Below are 17,049 nucleotides of genomic sequence, written 5' to 3'. Positions count from 1 at the left end.
TCACGACCCTGAGATCACAACCCGGAGATCACAACCTGAGCTGAAACCGAGTCCAGCGTTTAACCAACTGCACCACCCAGGTGCCCCCATAAAGGGATGTTTTTGAAGTCCATCTCAATCAGAGAGAAGCCTCCCCTCATACTTTTCCACCTTCTCCCCACTTTATGTGGCACCACCCCACTCCCCAGCCTGGTGTGCCCCTGCCCGCAGACTCTGGCCCAGGCACCGGTGAGACCCAAGGCCAGGAGCCAGAGTCCAGCAGGGACAGCCCTGCTGTGATGGGGCCCATGAGCCGGGCTGGATGGAGACGCGCTTTGCTTCGGACAGGTTAATAGCGTGGCACCCCTTCACTGTCACTTGAACCATACTGATTTGTGATGTAGAGAGAAATGCAGAAATGAGACTGTACCACACCTTTGAAAACCCCACGTGAGGTTTGTTTCCTCCCCTGGGTCTCTCCTAAGCCCTGCAGCCCCTGTGATTCCCTCTTTCCTTCCCCCTGATTCCCAGCCTTCCTCTCGACACTGCCCCCGCCCCTTTCCTCCGCAGAGCACTTCAGGTCGCTCCAGCTTCTGCCTCCAAGCCTGCACACCCCAGCCCCGCTTAATACTGCTTCAAGCGTGTCCAAAGCCATTAATGCCGAAGATGACTATTTCAGCTGTGCTTAGCAAACAAAAGATACCACAGTTACCAGGCTTCACTCTGCTTAGAAGAGAGTGTGTGTTAAAAAGGACTTTTTTCTTATCACATGTTCATATTCAAGATAAAGAGTGGCCTATGTGCATTAAAAAGAGCTTTTTTTTTTTTTCCCATCTCGCATATTTTGTAAGAAATCACTGGTGAAAACCTGTGTCAGCTGGCACCAAATATGGGGTTTATCCACTGTCCCTCGTGGACGGGTCCCTTTAGCTCCTACTCTGCCGGTGCGCCCCTCCGTGCGGCTATCCCTGGAAGCCCACGGTCCTGGCAGAGCTGGCTGTCATGAGTCAGGAAGATGCCAGAGAAGGAGCGGAAGTGGCCTCCAGGGAAAGTCAGAGCTGAACAGTAGGGGATCTGGAGTCCACTTGAGCCAATGATCTCTGAAGGGCCAGAGGTGTCCCTCATATTCCTTGTCACCCTGAGTCTGAGAGTGGACGCCGGTGCTAAGGGAGTGAGTAGTTCCTAAAGAGCCCTTCTTCCTAAACGTGGCCTTGCCGATACGTTCCATAGGCATACCAAGGTGTAGGCTTTTAGTCATTTCTGAAATTAAGCAGTGGTCTCCCCAAACCTTAGAAAAATACCCAAAGTCTTTTATCAGATGATCTTGAGTGGGAATGCTTTTGAGTACCTTCAATTTCGTATATTTGAAAAATTTTTGAATTTCTTAAAAAATCGCAGGTCCACTAAAATGTAAACACTTTGAGTGAGATAATGTGTTTGAGGACCTAAACCTCATTTTTAGCTCATTTTCTAAGAAATACTGTCAGAAGATTTTTTTTTTTTAATAGAAATTCTATGAAGACAGAGTTGTCTGGGCTCCAGGTAAATCGAGGCATAAAATCCTCTTATTTTCTCAGAAAAATTCAACCCTTTAAAATGGCTTAACAAGTCACCAGGCTGTCATCTCCAAAACCCAGACAGACGGACAGTTATCAGGAGGTATGGTTCAGCTGGGCCTCTGATCCCAGTTGCTGATCCCAGTTGCATTTAGGATCTGTTCTCTCTTCTTTTCCTTCTAAGGAGTTGTGAGAAAATTAATCTCTTTCATTGGTGTAAACACTTAACACCTTTTCTCTTTATAAAGCATGATACTGCTTCTCTTCTGCTGTTTGCACTGACCGTTTTTGGATCTATCGGAGCCTATACTCCTGCCTAGAAACCTTCTGGTCATATGAATGACCTAGCTCTATTAAGACAGAGTGCAAGCAAGGTTGTGGTCCTTTGTGTTTGGGTACCTTTAATATCCTTTTGTTGTTGTTTTTAGATGGGGAAGAGTCTTCATTGCAGCTGAGATCTTCTTAACTTGCCCTGAGCATTTTTTTAGTGTCTGTATTTTACGTTAATTTGGAAAAATAAATTTGACATTCCAGGCCATTTTATGCAGCATCAGCTCCAGTGGGTAACTGGCAAGACGACTGCATCTGTTTTCTTGCAAGCTGCCTGCATTACTCTGGCCTCTAATAATCAGGGAAAGAATATGTAAATTACAAATCATGTGACCCAAAGTTCAAACTGAGATAAAATAGGCAAGCCCTAATTGAACACTCTGACTATTCCTCCTAGCCAATGCACACACGTTCAGTACATGTTTTAAGAGCAAGCTTGCAATGAACCAGACTATCTTAGGTGTTGATAGAAATAATATGATTAAGTCCTGATAAAAATCTGGAGTTTACATGGAGTTTAGATGGCTCCTTACAAAATGAGCTCAAAATAATAGTTGTCTTTAAAAGAAATTTTGCAGATGGGGCCCCTGGGTGGCTCAGTCGTTAAGCGTCTGCCATCGGCTCAGGTCATGGTCCCAGGGTCCTGGGATCGAGCCCCACATCGGGCTCCCTGCTCCGCGGGAAGCCTGCTTCTCCCTCTCCCACTCCCCCTGCTTGTGTTCCCTCTCTCACTGTCTCTCTCTCTGTCAAAAAATAAATAAAATCTTTAAAAAAAAATAAATATAAGAAATTTTGCAGAATAATTATTTTATCTATTTGAAGCTCTCTGTTGATATTAGTAAACATACTTCCTGTGAAATGGTGGCTTTTTTTCAATTCTTTTATTAAAACACACTTTTCCAAGTAAATGAAGCATGGCATTTTTTTCCCTCCTGAATAAGAATTTTTCTCTGGATTTCATCTCAGGTGGGCCAGTTTTAATGTCAACATATACCCACAAACATGCACAAAATGCTTTGGTAACGGAGAGACATTAGTTCCAAACACTCCTGTAATATCCCTACTATGAAGGCTCGCTATCTAAACATTTGCCATAACAACTTATAAATTTGTTTTACCTGAAATTCACTAGTCAAAAATCTCATCATAGTGAATTCAGCCATGTGGTCTATCAAACACCTTTAAGTTGCAGTACATCCAGAAGAGAAGATGGAGAATATTTTGTATCCACAGCTCAGTGGCTCTCCCAGCAGGCTTAAGTTATGTGTAAGTGCTCTCAACTTCCCATGTTAGTGAGTGAAAACGTCTTCTCAAACAGTGAAAAGCCTGTGAATAAAATAGGTGAACCCAAGAGGCCTGAAAAATAGGAGGTGATAAAGCGTGTTGAGAGAGGCAAACTAACATCAACTCAGCCGTGCTCATGTCCCTGGGAGCTATGCACCAATATTTTCAAATGTGTAAGAAAATGCAGAAAAGCTTCTGAAAGTGTTGTTGATTCTAGTATTTGGTGTTTAAAATACCTTATATTATGGAAAGATTCTTTTGTTGGATGGTTATATAAGTGTTTGAGTGTTTTAGTGATATTTGTGAACACTGGTGGGTTGGGAAAGCATGGCTGTTTTTTCCATTTCAAATAATGGACTATAGGCTTTTGGTCTCCAAAAATGTGGTAACATGTTTTTAGAAAGAGGTTGGATTTGTTTTTCTGTAACTGTTTTTGTATAGAAATCTCTTGAGGATGTGTAATTCTATGATGTTAAAAACAGAAAGTTCAAGAATACCCTTGGAACTTTCTCTCTTCTACTTTCAAATTACATAGTCAGTGTATTTATTTACTCCTGAGTTATTGACATTCCTGAGTTATTGACTAGAGATAATTCATTATTTTATGTTTAGTGTCAGTTTACACAAACTGTAAATACTGTGATCTGAACTTACTCTTTTTGATGTTGGCTTTGATGTTGGTAACCTAAGATAAACCATTGGAACTGCTAATTTCATTTTTCCCATTCAACTGCCACAGCAGGTCGCTGAATATAAATCTTTAATGAGGTTTCACAACATTGTTTAAAAACCAGATAATATCATCCAAATGGAAGATGATACAAATTCCTTAATAGTGAAATAATAATAGTGATGATATGTTTGAACTCCTTCTGTTGGCCAGGGACTCTTCCAAGTGCTTACCGGAGTTCATCATTTCACCTTAACCACAAACAATTGATGTTGGTATTGCTGTTATCCCCATTTTACAAAGGAGGAAACTGAGGCACATCATTTCAGTCACATAGCTAGTAAGCAGTAGAGCCAGGATCATGAACTTAGGCAGCCTGGCATCAGAGCCCGTGCTCTCATCCACTGTGGGAGCTCTCCATTTAGCTCATTCAGTGCTCTGGTGATTCATTAAGTTAGGTCTCAGGACTCAACATTCTTCTTGCTAAATTGGCATCTGATAAACGTCAAGTCCGGTCCTTTGCGGCAGAGGAGGCAGACAAATGACTTGTTGGCCCTGGAGATACCTAGTGGGAATATTTAAAAGATACCTGGAGGGGAGCCTGGGTGCGTCAGTCGGTTAAGCCTCTGCCTTTGGCTCAGGTCATGATCCCAGTAGTCCTGGGATCGAGACTCTTGTCAGGCTCCCTGCTCAGTGGGGAGTCTGCTTCTGCCTCCCCCTGCTCTTGCATTCTTGTGCTCACTTTCTCTCTCTCTCTCCCTCTCAAATAAATAAATAAAATCCTTAAAAGATAACTGGAAAAGAGGGAATTGAGTTGGTTCCCAACTCATTGGTGTTCTGGCAGCAGGGAAGAGAACCTTCCAGTACTGGGGCAACTTACGAATGGGTGTCCGGTGAGAAGCAGTTGCTGGAGGCATTGAGAGACATGCTGATTAAGGATAAAAAGAGGTGCAGGTAGGTGGGGGGATGGGTTAACTGGGTGATGGAGATTAGGAGGGCCTTGTGATTAGCACTGGGTGTTACATGTAAGCGTTGAATCACTATATTGTACACCTGAAATTAATATTACACAATATATTAACTAAAATTTAAATAAAAACTTGAAACAAACAAAAAAGAGGTGCAGGGCCAGAGGTCCAGCCCAGACAAGTCAGATGTCCATTTGCTACTGGGGAGTTCAGTCTAGAGTGATATTTCTCAGCATTTTGTTTTTTATCACTAAGGAGTCTTTTTAGCCATTTCTATCCTGTCCACCTCTTTCCCTCCCTCCACACACAATGATATTGTAATACCACAGATATACTGTATATCTGTTTAAGTACTGTATATATATATATATATATATCTGTGCTTTATACATAAAAAGAGAAGGAATTTTTTCATCCCCCAAGAACGAATTTCTGTCCCCCTGGGGGCAGTGTCACCCCACTGAGAATGCATAGGCTAGGGGCACAGGAGGCACTGAATTGTGTTTGAGTGAACACGGCGTGGGAGTGTGGGTTTCAGTGAACCAGCTTGGAGGGGGCTAGTGGGCTTCCAAGTCAGATAGGGCTCACCAAAGGCAGAGTAGTATCTAAGGAGGGGGTAGGGGGTGGAGAAAAGAGATTTTCTTAAATATGTGAGGTCAGAAGTTTTTGACGTGGGGTCACCATCCCCACTTCCCCAATGCCACCCAGAGATGTGATAAGAAGTTTCTCTTTCTCCTATTATTCACGTAACTCCTGTCTTCCCTCTGTGGCTGAAAGTGTGTCACCATGTAATCTGAAATGCCACTGTGTTTTAATGAAATGTTCATTCCAGGGTGTGTGTTTTGAATTTCCTGTTTTATTTAGAGACCATGTTCCCAAGAAGCTTGCTTTAAATTCTTTTTAATTAAGTGAGTTCAGGAAAAAATGGCTCCTCCAAATTGCAAGAACTAGGTAATGAAAATACTGTAACTAAAAACTGCTGTGTGCTCACTTGAGATCTCCTAGTTCCCATAATAATAAACCTCAGAAAGAATCAAGTAGCAACTGCTGTTCCAGATAAAGAGCAAACTGGTTGTCCCTGGTCCTCAGAAGGCCAGCTCATTTTCTTGTACCTGGTCTCTTCGATAATCTTGGAATCTAATGCTATCTAGGAGGAAAAACATTGAGCACACATATTGCTGACTCTTCCCGTTCAAATCTCTTTCCTCATGATTTTGCTACCACAATGACTTTATTCTGACCTCTGTAACACAGCCCATATCTCAAGGGCCCTTATTAACCTTAAATAACCTCATTTAATCACTTACTAGAAAGCATGATAAAGAAAGGAAGTTCTCCCAATATTTTTCTTCTTCACAAACAAGCAATGGTTATTCAGTTGGTCAAAAGGCAGGAAGCATGAATTCCTGGAATGAAAGGAATGGTGAAGATATGGGAAAGGCAGTCCACCAGATTATTATTTGAAGATTTGAACGTACTTGAAGATCTGTCAGAGTAGGTGATGCCAGAAGTCAGAGAGCTTGTTGGGAAAGGATGATCTTCTATTTAGGCACCAGGTGTCAAGCCTGGGTGCCCAAGAGAATCACCCGGGAGCTTTTCAAGTCTTCCAGTCTCAACTCCCACCCCAGAGAGAATCTGACTCTTGTAGGTCTGGGTGGGGTCTTGGGCACTGGTGGTTTTAAAAGCTCCCCAGGAGGATTCTGATGTGCACTCAAGATCAAGAATCACTGCTTCAGATTACAAAGTGCTTTCTCACATATTATCGAGGGGTTTGTACACCTAAAAAGAGGAAAAGGAAACATTTGCAATGCCTGTTGACTATATAAGGAAGAGGAAGAGAAAGAGTAGTAATTGTGAAAATGGAAGGATTGCAGAAAAATAAGCTTCCAAAAATTGGAGGAAAAGCCCTCACCCTTGTAGGGCTAAAATTAGGGATGCTAGCAATCCACTGAGTGTAGAACATGAAAGAAGAGTTTGTGTGGCCATACTTCCTGCTCTGTATGGACTGTTCTTAAGATGACAATAAAATTCCCTTCCCAGAGTCCGAAAACAGTCATCTAATATTTGATGTCTATTAGTTCCTAAGACCTTATTGAGTCCACTCTATAAATGAGAAATATTGGAGAAAACAAGAAAAACATTTGTTGATAGTCAAAAAGTATGTTAGAAAATATCATGTTAATATTTCCATGTCCATTTTGGACTGTGCACATGATCTGCCTGTATAGACAGAAAATGTTCCTCCACCGTGATCCTAACAGCTTTCAAATAGTTCTAATTAATAATTCCACAGATGGAAGTGGCAATTAACAACTTGGTTATAGCTGAAGGAGAAGTAGAGCCAACGCTAGGCTCTCAGGCTGGGGGAAAATAGAAGTCAAGTTACAATGAGGCAGAAGAAAAGTAAGTTGTGATCAGGATATTGAATTTTAAGATTTTGCAAGTGGGTGATGACAAAGCTTAGGCTGTGGCCAAGAGAGTGAGTGGCAGCTACTGTCAACAAAGTAAAGGCTAAGCTACCATCTCCCTGTCAACCAGTAGATGAAGAGGGACAGTACTTGAAGTGAAGAAAAGAAAATCTTCCAGACCCTAAATATTTAAGGTCAGGAGTCCCAATTAATGACCCCTCCTCCTTCTAGTTTCCAACTCACAGAGAATGGCTAATAATAACAATAACAATAGTTCAGCACTTCCTACATGTCAGCATTGTTCTAAGCACCTTGAACACTATTTTTGTGACAAGAGGCACTATTAGGCCCATTTCACAGATGAGGAAATAGACGAAGGGTAAGCAACTTGCCCAATATGGGTTGTAAATGCTGGGGAGAAGTTGTAGACAGGGTTAGGGTGAGAGAATATTTTATGGAAAGTTAAGTTCAGCTGAAGAAGTGAGCAAAATCCCGGAGGAGGCCTGCCTACCAATGTGTACTGCACACCAACAGATGCCAGGCTTTGTGTGGAGACCTGGTGAGAGATGAGTCTAAAATAACACACTGGGGCCATATTGAAGAGTTCTGAACAACAGTGCTCAGCATTGGAACCTGATTTGGGAGGGAGGAAGGATGAAAAAAATGACATAATTAGCACTGTATCTTGAAATGATTAGCTTTCGAATATGAACAAATTGGAGAGAAGCTGGAGTGAAAGGGATTACATTAGGGTCCTTTTGGTCCTGATTATATGACAAATAATGAACATATGAACAAGGGGGGTGTCAGCTGAAGGTTAGAGGAAGAGACAGGTTTGATATATGTTGCAAAAGTCAAATGCAAAGTTTTGGTAACTGGGTGGATGAAGAGTATGGGTGGGGGGGAAGGGGGACAGAATGTAAGTAGAATCCAAGGTTTCAAGTTCAAGTCACTGCACTATTGGCAGAAATTCAGAAGAGTCACTTTGTGGGGTAAGAGGGACAGCATGAGTAGGTGGACTCTGAAAATCTGTAATCTGCTGTGTGAGCAGGTTATCAAGGTGGGAGACCTCAGCAGGAAGTTGGAAACAAATCTGGAACTTAGAGGAGTCTGAGCTTGAAGTGAACGTTTTGGTGTCATCCACACGAAGGTGCTATGGTAAACCTGGGGAGCGGATGAAATCTCTGGAAGGGGGAAAAGGAAGCAAATAGAGAACAGATCCTTGGGAAATATTTAAATTTGGGGGCAAGGAAGAAGAGGAGCCAGCAAAGGAGACAGGGGGAGAGGTTAACAGAAGGATAGGAATGTCTAAAAGTATGCATCACAGAACACAAGGGGATGGAAGGTTGCAGAAAAAAAGCTGACTTAGCAAACCCTCAGAGAAACTAAGAAAAATTAAGCCATTAGGAGTTGTCAGTTGAAAGGTTATAAGGATCTAGAGGAGCCATAGGATAGGAGGCGGCCTCGGGTGGGAAGGAAGGGATGGAGCATAAGAGACAAAGCAGGGCTGCGCCACCTTTGAAGAGTTTGAGGGTGAGGAAGAAAGCGAAGACACAGTGGCTGGAAGGGCTAAGACATGTGAGGGAAAGTGTTTTGTTTGGTTCTTAAGTTAAAGGGCACCTGTTAAATCTACTTGAGAGATAAAGGAGCCACAGAGAGGGGTGAGTGAAGACACATCGGTACTGCCAGGTGGTAAAGCAAAAATAAGTAAGCAGCAAAAATATTTCCGTGGCAGAAATCACAGCAGGATGAGGTCCCAAACTTCTTCAAACCTGATCATAAAACTCACCGGCGGGAGCAGCTCATGGAGCTGCCCTCCCTAACTCCCACGCAGAAATTCTCACAGAAATAAGGCAAGGGCCAATTAAGAGGTTTTCCCTCCTCCTCTGGTGGAATGCGTGACTGTAATGCATGCATCCCAGGGCAGAGGGGAGAGGTAGCTCTCACTATCGACAGTCTTAAAAAGTAAAATAACTTCCATCAACTCTAGGGAGAAGAAGTTTTGCCAATGACTGGGCTGGAAAATATTAGGATTTTCTTTGTATATGTACTATTAGCAGGTTGCATAATTTGTAATTATTCTTTGTGCAGGAGAAGGGAGGGCATTTTTATCCCATGTTTTGAAAAAGAAAGTTAAATGCACTCAGGCACTCAGGCCTGAATGTTACTTCACTCACTCTGTAGGAGGCAAAAGCTTCCCAGAAAAAAAAAAAAGTAGGAAAGCAAAAATACTGATAGTGGTTAACGAGTAACGTTAAGTAGGCTTTGACTGCTGTAGGTAGGCCTGGGTAGGACAATGCTGTAAAACATTCTGCAAACAATCGGCTCCATTGCCCTGTCCTTTCCTGTCAAGGTGGTGGCCCTGGGCACAGCACATCAGAAAGGAAAAGAGGAAGCGGAAAAGGAAACAAAGAGGCAGAGACTGAGTGTTCCTAGGGAATGGGCACACCCTCCCTCTTCTGGGGGATGGCTGGGCACCACACCTGCCCTGTGTATCCAGAAATGGTCCCTGGGGCCCCATCGCTGTTACATTGCCGCACAGCCCTGGGGCATGGAGAAGCGCTCGGGAGGTTGTTAGCACATCTCCCTCCGGAGATGAGACCAGGCTTAGCACCAACAAGAAAATACCAGAGGGGATTGTCTCTTCTCCATGCCTGGATAATGGCTATTCCCTGAGACCCAGGGAAGAATTAAATTCAACGTGGGCCCTGGGCGCACTTTATCACACACTCCCATCCTGAACAGCTGGGCTGCTAGTATAATTTAAAAAGAAGAGAGAACTGGTCGTTCACCATTATAAATCTCTCAATGAGGAGGTAAAAAGATTTCCCGTTTCTGTACAAGCCAAAGGAAGCAGAGCATTAGGCAAGTATCCTGTGAGTCTCATTAACAGAGACAACCAATATGGAAAATCCAGGGGGATTTGCTCCACATTTCTATTAGTAATGGCATTTTTTTTTTTACCTGAAATATGCAGCAATTTTCTCGCATGTAGAATTGACTTTGCCTAAGGATTAATAAATATGGTTTTTCTTAATAGTTACTGAGTATCCTCCATGTTCTAGAGACTACAAACAAATAAAACATCGCTGGTCGCCTTCTTTTTTTCTTCTTTTGCTTTATTTCTGAGAAGATAAGATAGTAAAGCCATCCCAGACTGATTTATTTTAAAGAACATGGAAATAATATGTATTTAAAATTGAGTCAGAAGAATAATAATAGCCAGCTAGTATGAATTAAAAATTTTGATTCTAAAATGGGCAGTAATGGTTAAAAATGAAGCTGGTAGAGTCAGAAGAAGGGCAGTTTCCTCCTCGATTTATGCGGGATCCCCAGTGTCAGAGTCAGTTCCAGAGCTAAGCGCGTGATAATGGGTGGCACTACATAGAAACCCATGACCAGTGAAAGATATTTGTGAAAGATCATTTTCACCTTGAGTAACTACTGAAGTGTTTTTCTCACCGTAGTTAGAACTGTGTCTCTTGTGGTCTCTTAGACTTTATAACAATAAGATCATCTCAGTGTCTGGGTGGATAACTACCCTCTTTTCTTGCAGGCGGAGGAAAGGAACGTACATTTGCCCATTTAAGAGCAGATTTGGCTTATTAAGATATGTGTCCAGAAAGAAGGCCATCTGTGTAAGCTGTGTTGAGCTTTTAAAAATGATGACCTGATTTGTCAAGAAGTCATTCCTACTGACTCAGGTTTTCATGATAGTAAAATAGTGTATGTATGATAGCATAAAAAATAGTATACAAAATAGCAGTTTTTTTTTTTTTTTAATTCTGCCTTTCCTAGAATGTAAATGCCTGTCTGAGAATTCGACTGCATGAATAAAGCGGATATGGTGGCATCAAGTGTTCTTCCATAAGAGACACTTAGGCAACCTCCAGGTTGTCTTCTTATGAATATTCTTTAGCAAACATCTTTGTTTTCCCACCATTAATGTATTTCCTCAGAAGAGCTTTCCGTGAAATGAAATCACTAGATCAAGTGGTATGAATATTTTAAAGCTCCTCTTTCCAAACCCGTTTCTAAGGAGCTTTCCCAAAGGGTATTTATTAATTCACCTTACACTAGTCATATGTGAGAATTAGAGCTGTATTCCAGGCTTACCGAGCTGCTAATAAGACCACATTACTTTTATTTGCACTTCTTTCTAGTCTAGCAAGCTTGAAAACTTTTGCAAAAATTCGCTGACATTTTTGTGTGTGTATTTGCTAATTGTTTGCTGCTTCCTGATCAGCGGGTTTATCCTTCCCAGCGCCGGTCTCACCTGCTTTCCCCACATTTGTTGCTTCGCACAGGCTCCCATGATTCGTTCAGCTACTGGGTAGATGAGAAGTCCCCAGTGGGGCCCGACCAAACCGCAGCCATCAAACGCCTGGCCAGGATCTCCTTGGTGAAGAAGCTCATGAAGAAGTGGTCTGTGACGCAGAACCTGACGTTCAGGGAGCAACTGGAAGCCGGCATCCGCTACTTCGACCTGCGCGTGTCTTCCAAACCCGGGGATGCCGACCAGGAGATCTACTTCATTCACGGACTTTTTGGCATCAAGGTCTGGGACGGGCTGATGGAGATTGACTCATTTCTCACCCAACACCCCCAAGAGATTGTCTTCCTGGATTTCAACCACTTCTACGCCATGGATGAGGCCCACCACAAACGCCTGGTTCTCCGGATCCAGGAGGCTTTTGGAAACAAGCTGTGCTCTGCCTGCCGTGTGGAGAGCATGACGCTGCGAGCCCTGTGGGAGAAGAAGTGCCAGGTGAGAGGAGACAGACCCGCTTACAAGGGCAAGGGCAAGGGCAACAACGGAACTCTGCCACCTTTTCTGTCTCAGCCGCTGGACGGCAGCTCACCACAGGGCTCCTAGGCTAGAAGGCAAAGATTATTTGGAGTGTTAAACAGACACACCCAGAGTCCTGGGCTCTTGGATAGCTTCATACTCTAGGATATGCACACCAGTTCCTGGGCACCGGTGAACTGGGATTAACACCTGCCAAATAGTTACAATTGATTGGGCAGCCTGTTGGAAGCATCTGAATTGACTTTGAGTGGCCTGGCCAGAACCAGCCCAAGGCAACTTTGTGAAATTGGACCAGCTGGTGATTGCCATTTTTTTTCTTATCTCCCATAGAATCCTTTCTCAGGATTCCCCTCAGGGATAGGCGGGCCCATCCTGCCTTGAGCTCAATGTCAGATAATCCCTGCAGGGGCTGACAAAAGCATGTAAGTGATTCATCTCAGAGGTGTTAACATTTTAAATCTTAACAGATTTGGGGGCCCGGCCTGAGAGATTGAAGGAGGATCCAGGCCGCAGAGCGTTCCCAGGTCCCCTAAGCTTAGAAGAGCCCCCAAACCAAGGCCTTGAGGGACATACTCAAGAAAAGGAATGTGGGCATCAGATACATGCTGCTCTGCTCCCACAGGATGAAAGACTGTGGGAGAGGAGAGCTTCAGGAAAGGTCAGCGTCCAATTTAGACTCGCTTTAAAAGAAGAAAGAAAGTCCCTTTTTTCATTCATAGTTGCTCACTTACTCAAAGGTACATTAACCAAAGCATCTTAAAGAGGCAGCTATTTTTAAACTTGGGGAAGAGCTTTCAATTAAAAATTAATTAAAGATTATTCACTTGCAAATATTCATTGAACACCAAGTGTGTGCCAAGCACCAGTCCAAGCACTTGGGATAAATTAGTAAATAAAACAAAGATCCTTGCCTTCATGGAGCTTTCATTCAGGTCTAAGAAATAGATCATAGATAATTGCCATAATAAATACATTACATAAAATGCTAGAAGGTGATATGAGCGATGAAAACAGAAAGGTAAGCGTGGTTAGGAAGAACCAGCATTCTGTGGGTTGGAGGGTTGGTCTCAGTTTTAAATAGGTTGATGAGGGTAGACGTTCGAAGGAGTTAATGGAGTTAATCGTGTGCCTGTTAGGGGAAGAGCTTTCCCAGCAGAGGAACCCGCCAGTGCCTGGTTCTGTTTGAGGGGAAGCAGGGGCCATGGGGCTGGTAAGAAGAGCGGTGGGAGGAGGTCAGAGGTCATGGGTGATGCGGTGGGAACTCAGGCTTTCACTCTGAGGGAGGAAGGTTCTGGGAGGGTTCTGAGTACCGGGTGCTGTGTCCTGAATTACACTGTAATAGGATCTCCTTGGCTGCTAGGAAGAAAGCAGGGGGAGGAGGGTAGGGAAAGGAGGGGAACCAGTGAGGAGCACTAGTGGGAAAAGTGGTCAGATTTGGGATCTATCAGAACTTAGAGCCAACGGGGTTTTCCAATGGATGGGATTCAGGGCACAAAAGAAACAGGCTCCAGGGATGGCTCCCAGGTTTGGCCGGAGTAACTGGAAACCCCAGGTGGTTTCGCACACCTCTGAAAGGGCTAATGCCTTTGACACCACAGAGGCTAACCAGTTAGCTGTCAGTATCTGTTAAAATTTAAGCCGCTTTTCCTCACTAAAACTTTGTAAATGATGTTTTGCCAAATATTTATCACACCTCTGCCCCTAACCTGGGTTGATATCTTTTCAGACTCACAGGTCTAATTTGGAGATTTTTTCTTCTCAGTGGTGTCTCTCTTACAATATGAGATAATAGTAATAACAAGGGCACCTTAACAGCTAACCTTTACTGAGCCTTTACACTGTTAGGTACCTGGATTCGCACATTTAATCCTCTCCACAACACGATGAGATAGGTGTTTTGTTATTATCCTCATTTTACCGATGAGTAAACTGAGGCATGGAGAGACTAAGCGACTTACCCGAGAGAACATTCCTAGTGAGTGGCAAGAGCCAAGATTGAGTCATAGGCTGTTTGGCTCCATAGAGCTCCCACAGCTTCTGATGCTATCCCAGGGCTGACCCCTCATCTTGGTGGTTTTCACAACTAGGAGCATAGATTATGCTAATAAAAACACCTTCTTATTCGTGAGCCGTTATTATCAGAGGGTCTCAGAGGTTTCACAGAACAGAATAAAGGGCTGGAGATCTATAAGAGGGCTTTTGAATGTGCGATTCAGGTAAGGTTAAATCTCAGTACAGCTAAGTTTGACAATCAGATATCTGTTATAAATACAGTTTTATCATTTTGCACACAGATCGTGTCCTGAATGGACTGCCATAGTGCATACCAAATTGTTCGGAAGTCTGCAGGAGTAACAGGTGTCTTCAGGAATAATGATGAGGGGACAGTGAATTTCTAGCAGCAGAGTGATGAGCTATCCTTGTTTTTAAGTAAGGACTAATCTGTGTCTTCCAAGTACAACTACTCTGAAAATTATGAAGGAAAGACACTGTGCTGACCTGTCAGAAAAAGGGGAGTGTCATCCATTTGCTCTTCTGGCTTTCCCCAAGTTTTCCCTGCCCTGTCTCTTCTTAAAAGCTAAACAGAGACCTCACAGTCATCAGTGATCTATCCCCTGCTGGGGGCAGGGCCCTCCTGGTGGTTACACTTTAAATATTCATTATGTAATGAGCTGCCTTGCATGGAACCCCCTGAGTATTTTATCACTACAATTTCATAGCAAGAAGGGTACTACCATTCAGTCAAATTTCATTTACTCAACAATTACATCACAGCTCACTGATAGGTGTACATTGCAGTTATGGGTTTTGAGGTACAGTGAATTAGAAGATCTAATCTACGGTTTGGCAGTATTTCGAATCTTAATGAGAAGGTGGGAGTCCGTAACACTCGTAAAATACAAAACAACCCATACACAACTGCAAGATAAAACTGCCTCAAATGTACTCTATGGAGAAAGGGGTTTGTAAGCCATCAATTGAAAAATAGCACGTAGCACAAATCTATAGTCCAGGAGCCTCCAGGAAAGGACCCATCAGAATAAGAGGAGGTCAATCGAGGAATAATTTTCAAAAGAAAGTAGATTTCAAATCTGAGTCTCCAGAGAGAAACTGAACATAAATTGCTGAGCTGGAGGGGAGAGTATTTCAGAGAAAAATATAGCAGAGCGAGGTAGGGAGGCAGATGCAAAACACAGGCCCTAGGGCAAGAGTTACTGCCCCTAGAATCCCGTGGAATAACAGTTGGTTTGCTGGGCCAACATCCTCGTGTAACCAGAAATTCTCCTTCGAACCCTTATGGTCAGACTGCGCAGGCGCTTGAGGAAAGGCCTAGAGCCCCTTCTGTACAACGCGTCCTATTTGCACCTCTTCTAAGGCAGAGTAAAGAACAGCACTGCCACTGCCCAGGGCGCCCGGCAGCTCTGAAAGCCAGCCCCGACAGGGAAGGATCACACAGCCTCCCGCCTCTGCCACCGTCCGTTCCACAAGACAGCTTGCCTCCCTTTCGGAGGCAGGAGACCCCAGCCTCCCAGCTAGCCAATTACCGCGCTGGCAGGGAATCCTCCCAATCCCCCCGACAATCTGCTTACTCTGAGCCTGTGATTAACCTCATTAACACACGTGTTTACCACGGGCATCCTTAGCAGTCAGTGAGACGTTACTCAACACCACTAAAAACAAGGTAACTTATTCACCTGTTGGGTGCATCCAGCCTGACGCGCCCGAGCTCCGGCGCGTTAGTCATGCACCTTAGTCACGAGCGCAACACACTGGAGACCAGACACGCATTCAGAGCCCTGCTTCTCGGGTGCCTGGGGCATTATGCTCTCGGGCCAGCTATCTGAGGATTGCAGTCCAGGCAGTGTAAACACGCGGGACATTCCTTCAGGAAGAGATTACTGGTGCTTGGCAGCAGGGAAAATATACTACTTCTAGAAACCTAAGCAGCAGAGCCCTGAATTGGGACGATCAAAATAGCAACTCCTCGTCCCTCGGCTGCCTGTCAGAAACTAATTAATGCTGTGGCTATGGCTTGCTAATTATTTTCAAAATCACCACCAGCCCCCAGAGGTCCCACTGGAGACCCATCGCCTTCTGGAAGTCTGCCCTGCCTGGAGTAGCGCCCTCCCACCCCCTCCTAGAAAGGGTTATTCGTTCAGTGGCTTGGCTCGCGTGATTGAAACTCAGGGTACTCCCAGATTAGTGCAAGGTGTTGGTCTCAACCCCAGGAGCGTCAGTCTCCCGAGCATGGGAGTCATACCTTGCAGACGGCGCGAGCCACAAGGCTCTCCATCCGGGGCTCAGAGCCCCAGGGGGAGGGGCATGGGTAGGATTGAAGCAGTCTGTGAATTTGGATGGGAAAAATCTACATATTTATTCCCTCTCACCTGTAACTGAAAATTCATATACCCACAGTATCGGCCCTACCTGTGACTTTGTCACCATAGAAATCACAGGTATTTCCGTATCACATTCCAGTTATTTGAAATACCATTTATACTCATCATTAACTCAAAATGATGGAATTTATTAGACTTACAACAAAGTACTTTTATTTAATGTATTTATTATGAAGCATGTACACTAATTTATTACAAATTTAATAATATATTGATAGCTATATTTTGGTCTCATTGATTTCCTTTGTAATCCTGTCTATTTTATTTTATACATTCATTTAAAATGCAGTCTGAGAAGGGGTTCAGGATTTTACCATACTTCCAGAGGTGTTCGCAATAAAAATAAAGAATTTTCATGTTCAGACATACACAAGTGCTTAAATCTTTGCTTATTGATTTCTCTAAATATACATATACATAAAATTCTTGAATTTCTACATGCTTATACTTGTTTGCCTTTAATCCTAGCAATCAGGGCAAAGCCAAGGAATTAACATTCAGCTAATTCATCAATTGTTCTCCTTTTTCTGTTTTGAATGTTTCAGGTTCTTATTTTCTATCACTGTCCCTTCTACAAGCAATACCCCTTCCTGTGGCCCGGAAAGAAGATCCCAGCACCCTGGGCGAACACCACAAGTGTGAGC

General features: G+C 43.6%; 1 protein-coding gene across 1 annotated transcript in view; it reads left to right on the top strand.

The window, feature by feature from the left end:
• The window catches only part of PLCXD2 (phosphatidylinositol specific phospholipase C X domain containing 2), a 57,906-nt gene that overhangs the window by 18,726 nt on the left and 22,131 nt on the right, over window positions 1–17,049 (top strand). Inside the window, exons 2-3 of the mRNA XM_081815643.1 lie at window positions 11,503–11,963; window positions 16,951–17,043. Coding sequence (XP_081671769.1) covers window positions 11,503–11,963; window positions 16,951–17,043 — 554 coding nt within the window. The remainder of the gene's footprint in view (window positions 1–11,502; window positions 11,964–16,950; window positions 17,044–17,049) is intronic.

Source organism: Leptonychotes weddellii, chromosome 1, assembly GCF_054177405.1.
Source record: "Leptonychotes weddellii isolate Sample4059 chromosome 1, ASM5417740v2, whole genome shotgun sequence".
Lineage (NCBI taxonomy): Eukaryota > Metazoa > Chordata > Mammalia > Carnivora > Phocidae > Leptonychotes > Leptonychotes weddellii.
Note: the sequence above shows the minus strand (reverse complement) of the source record. Positions and strands in the feature narration are given on the sequence as shown.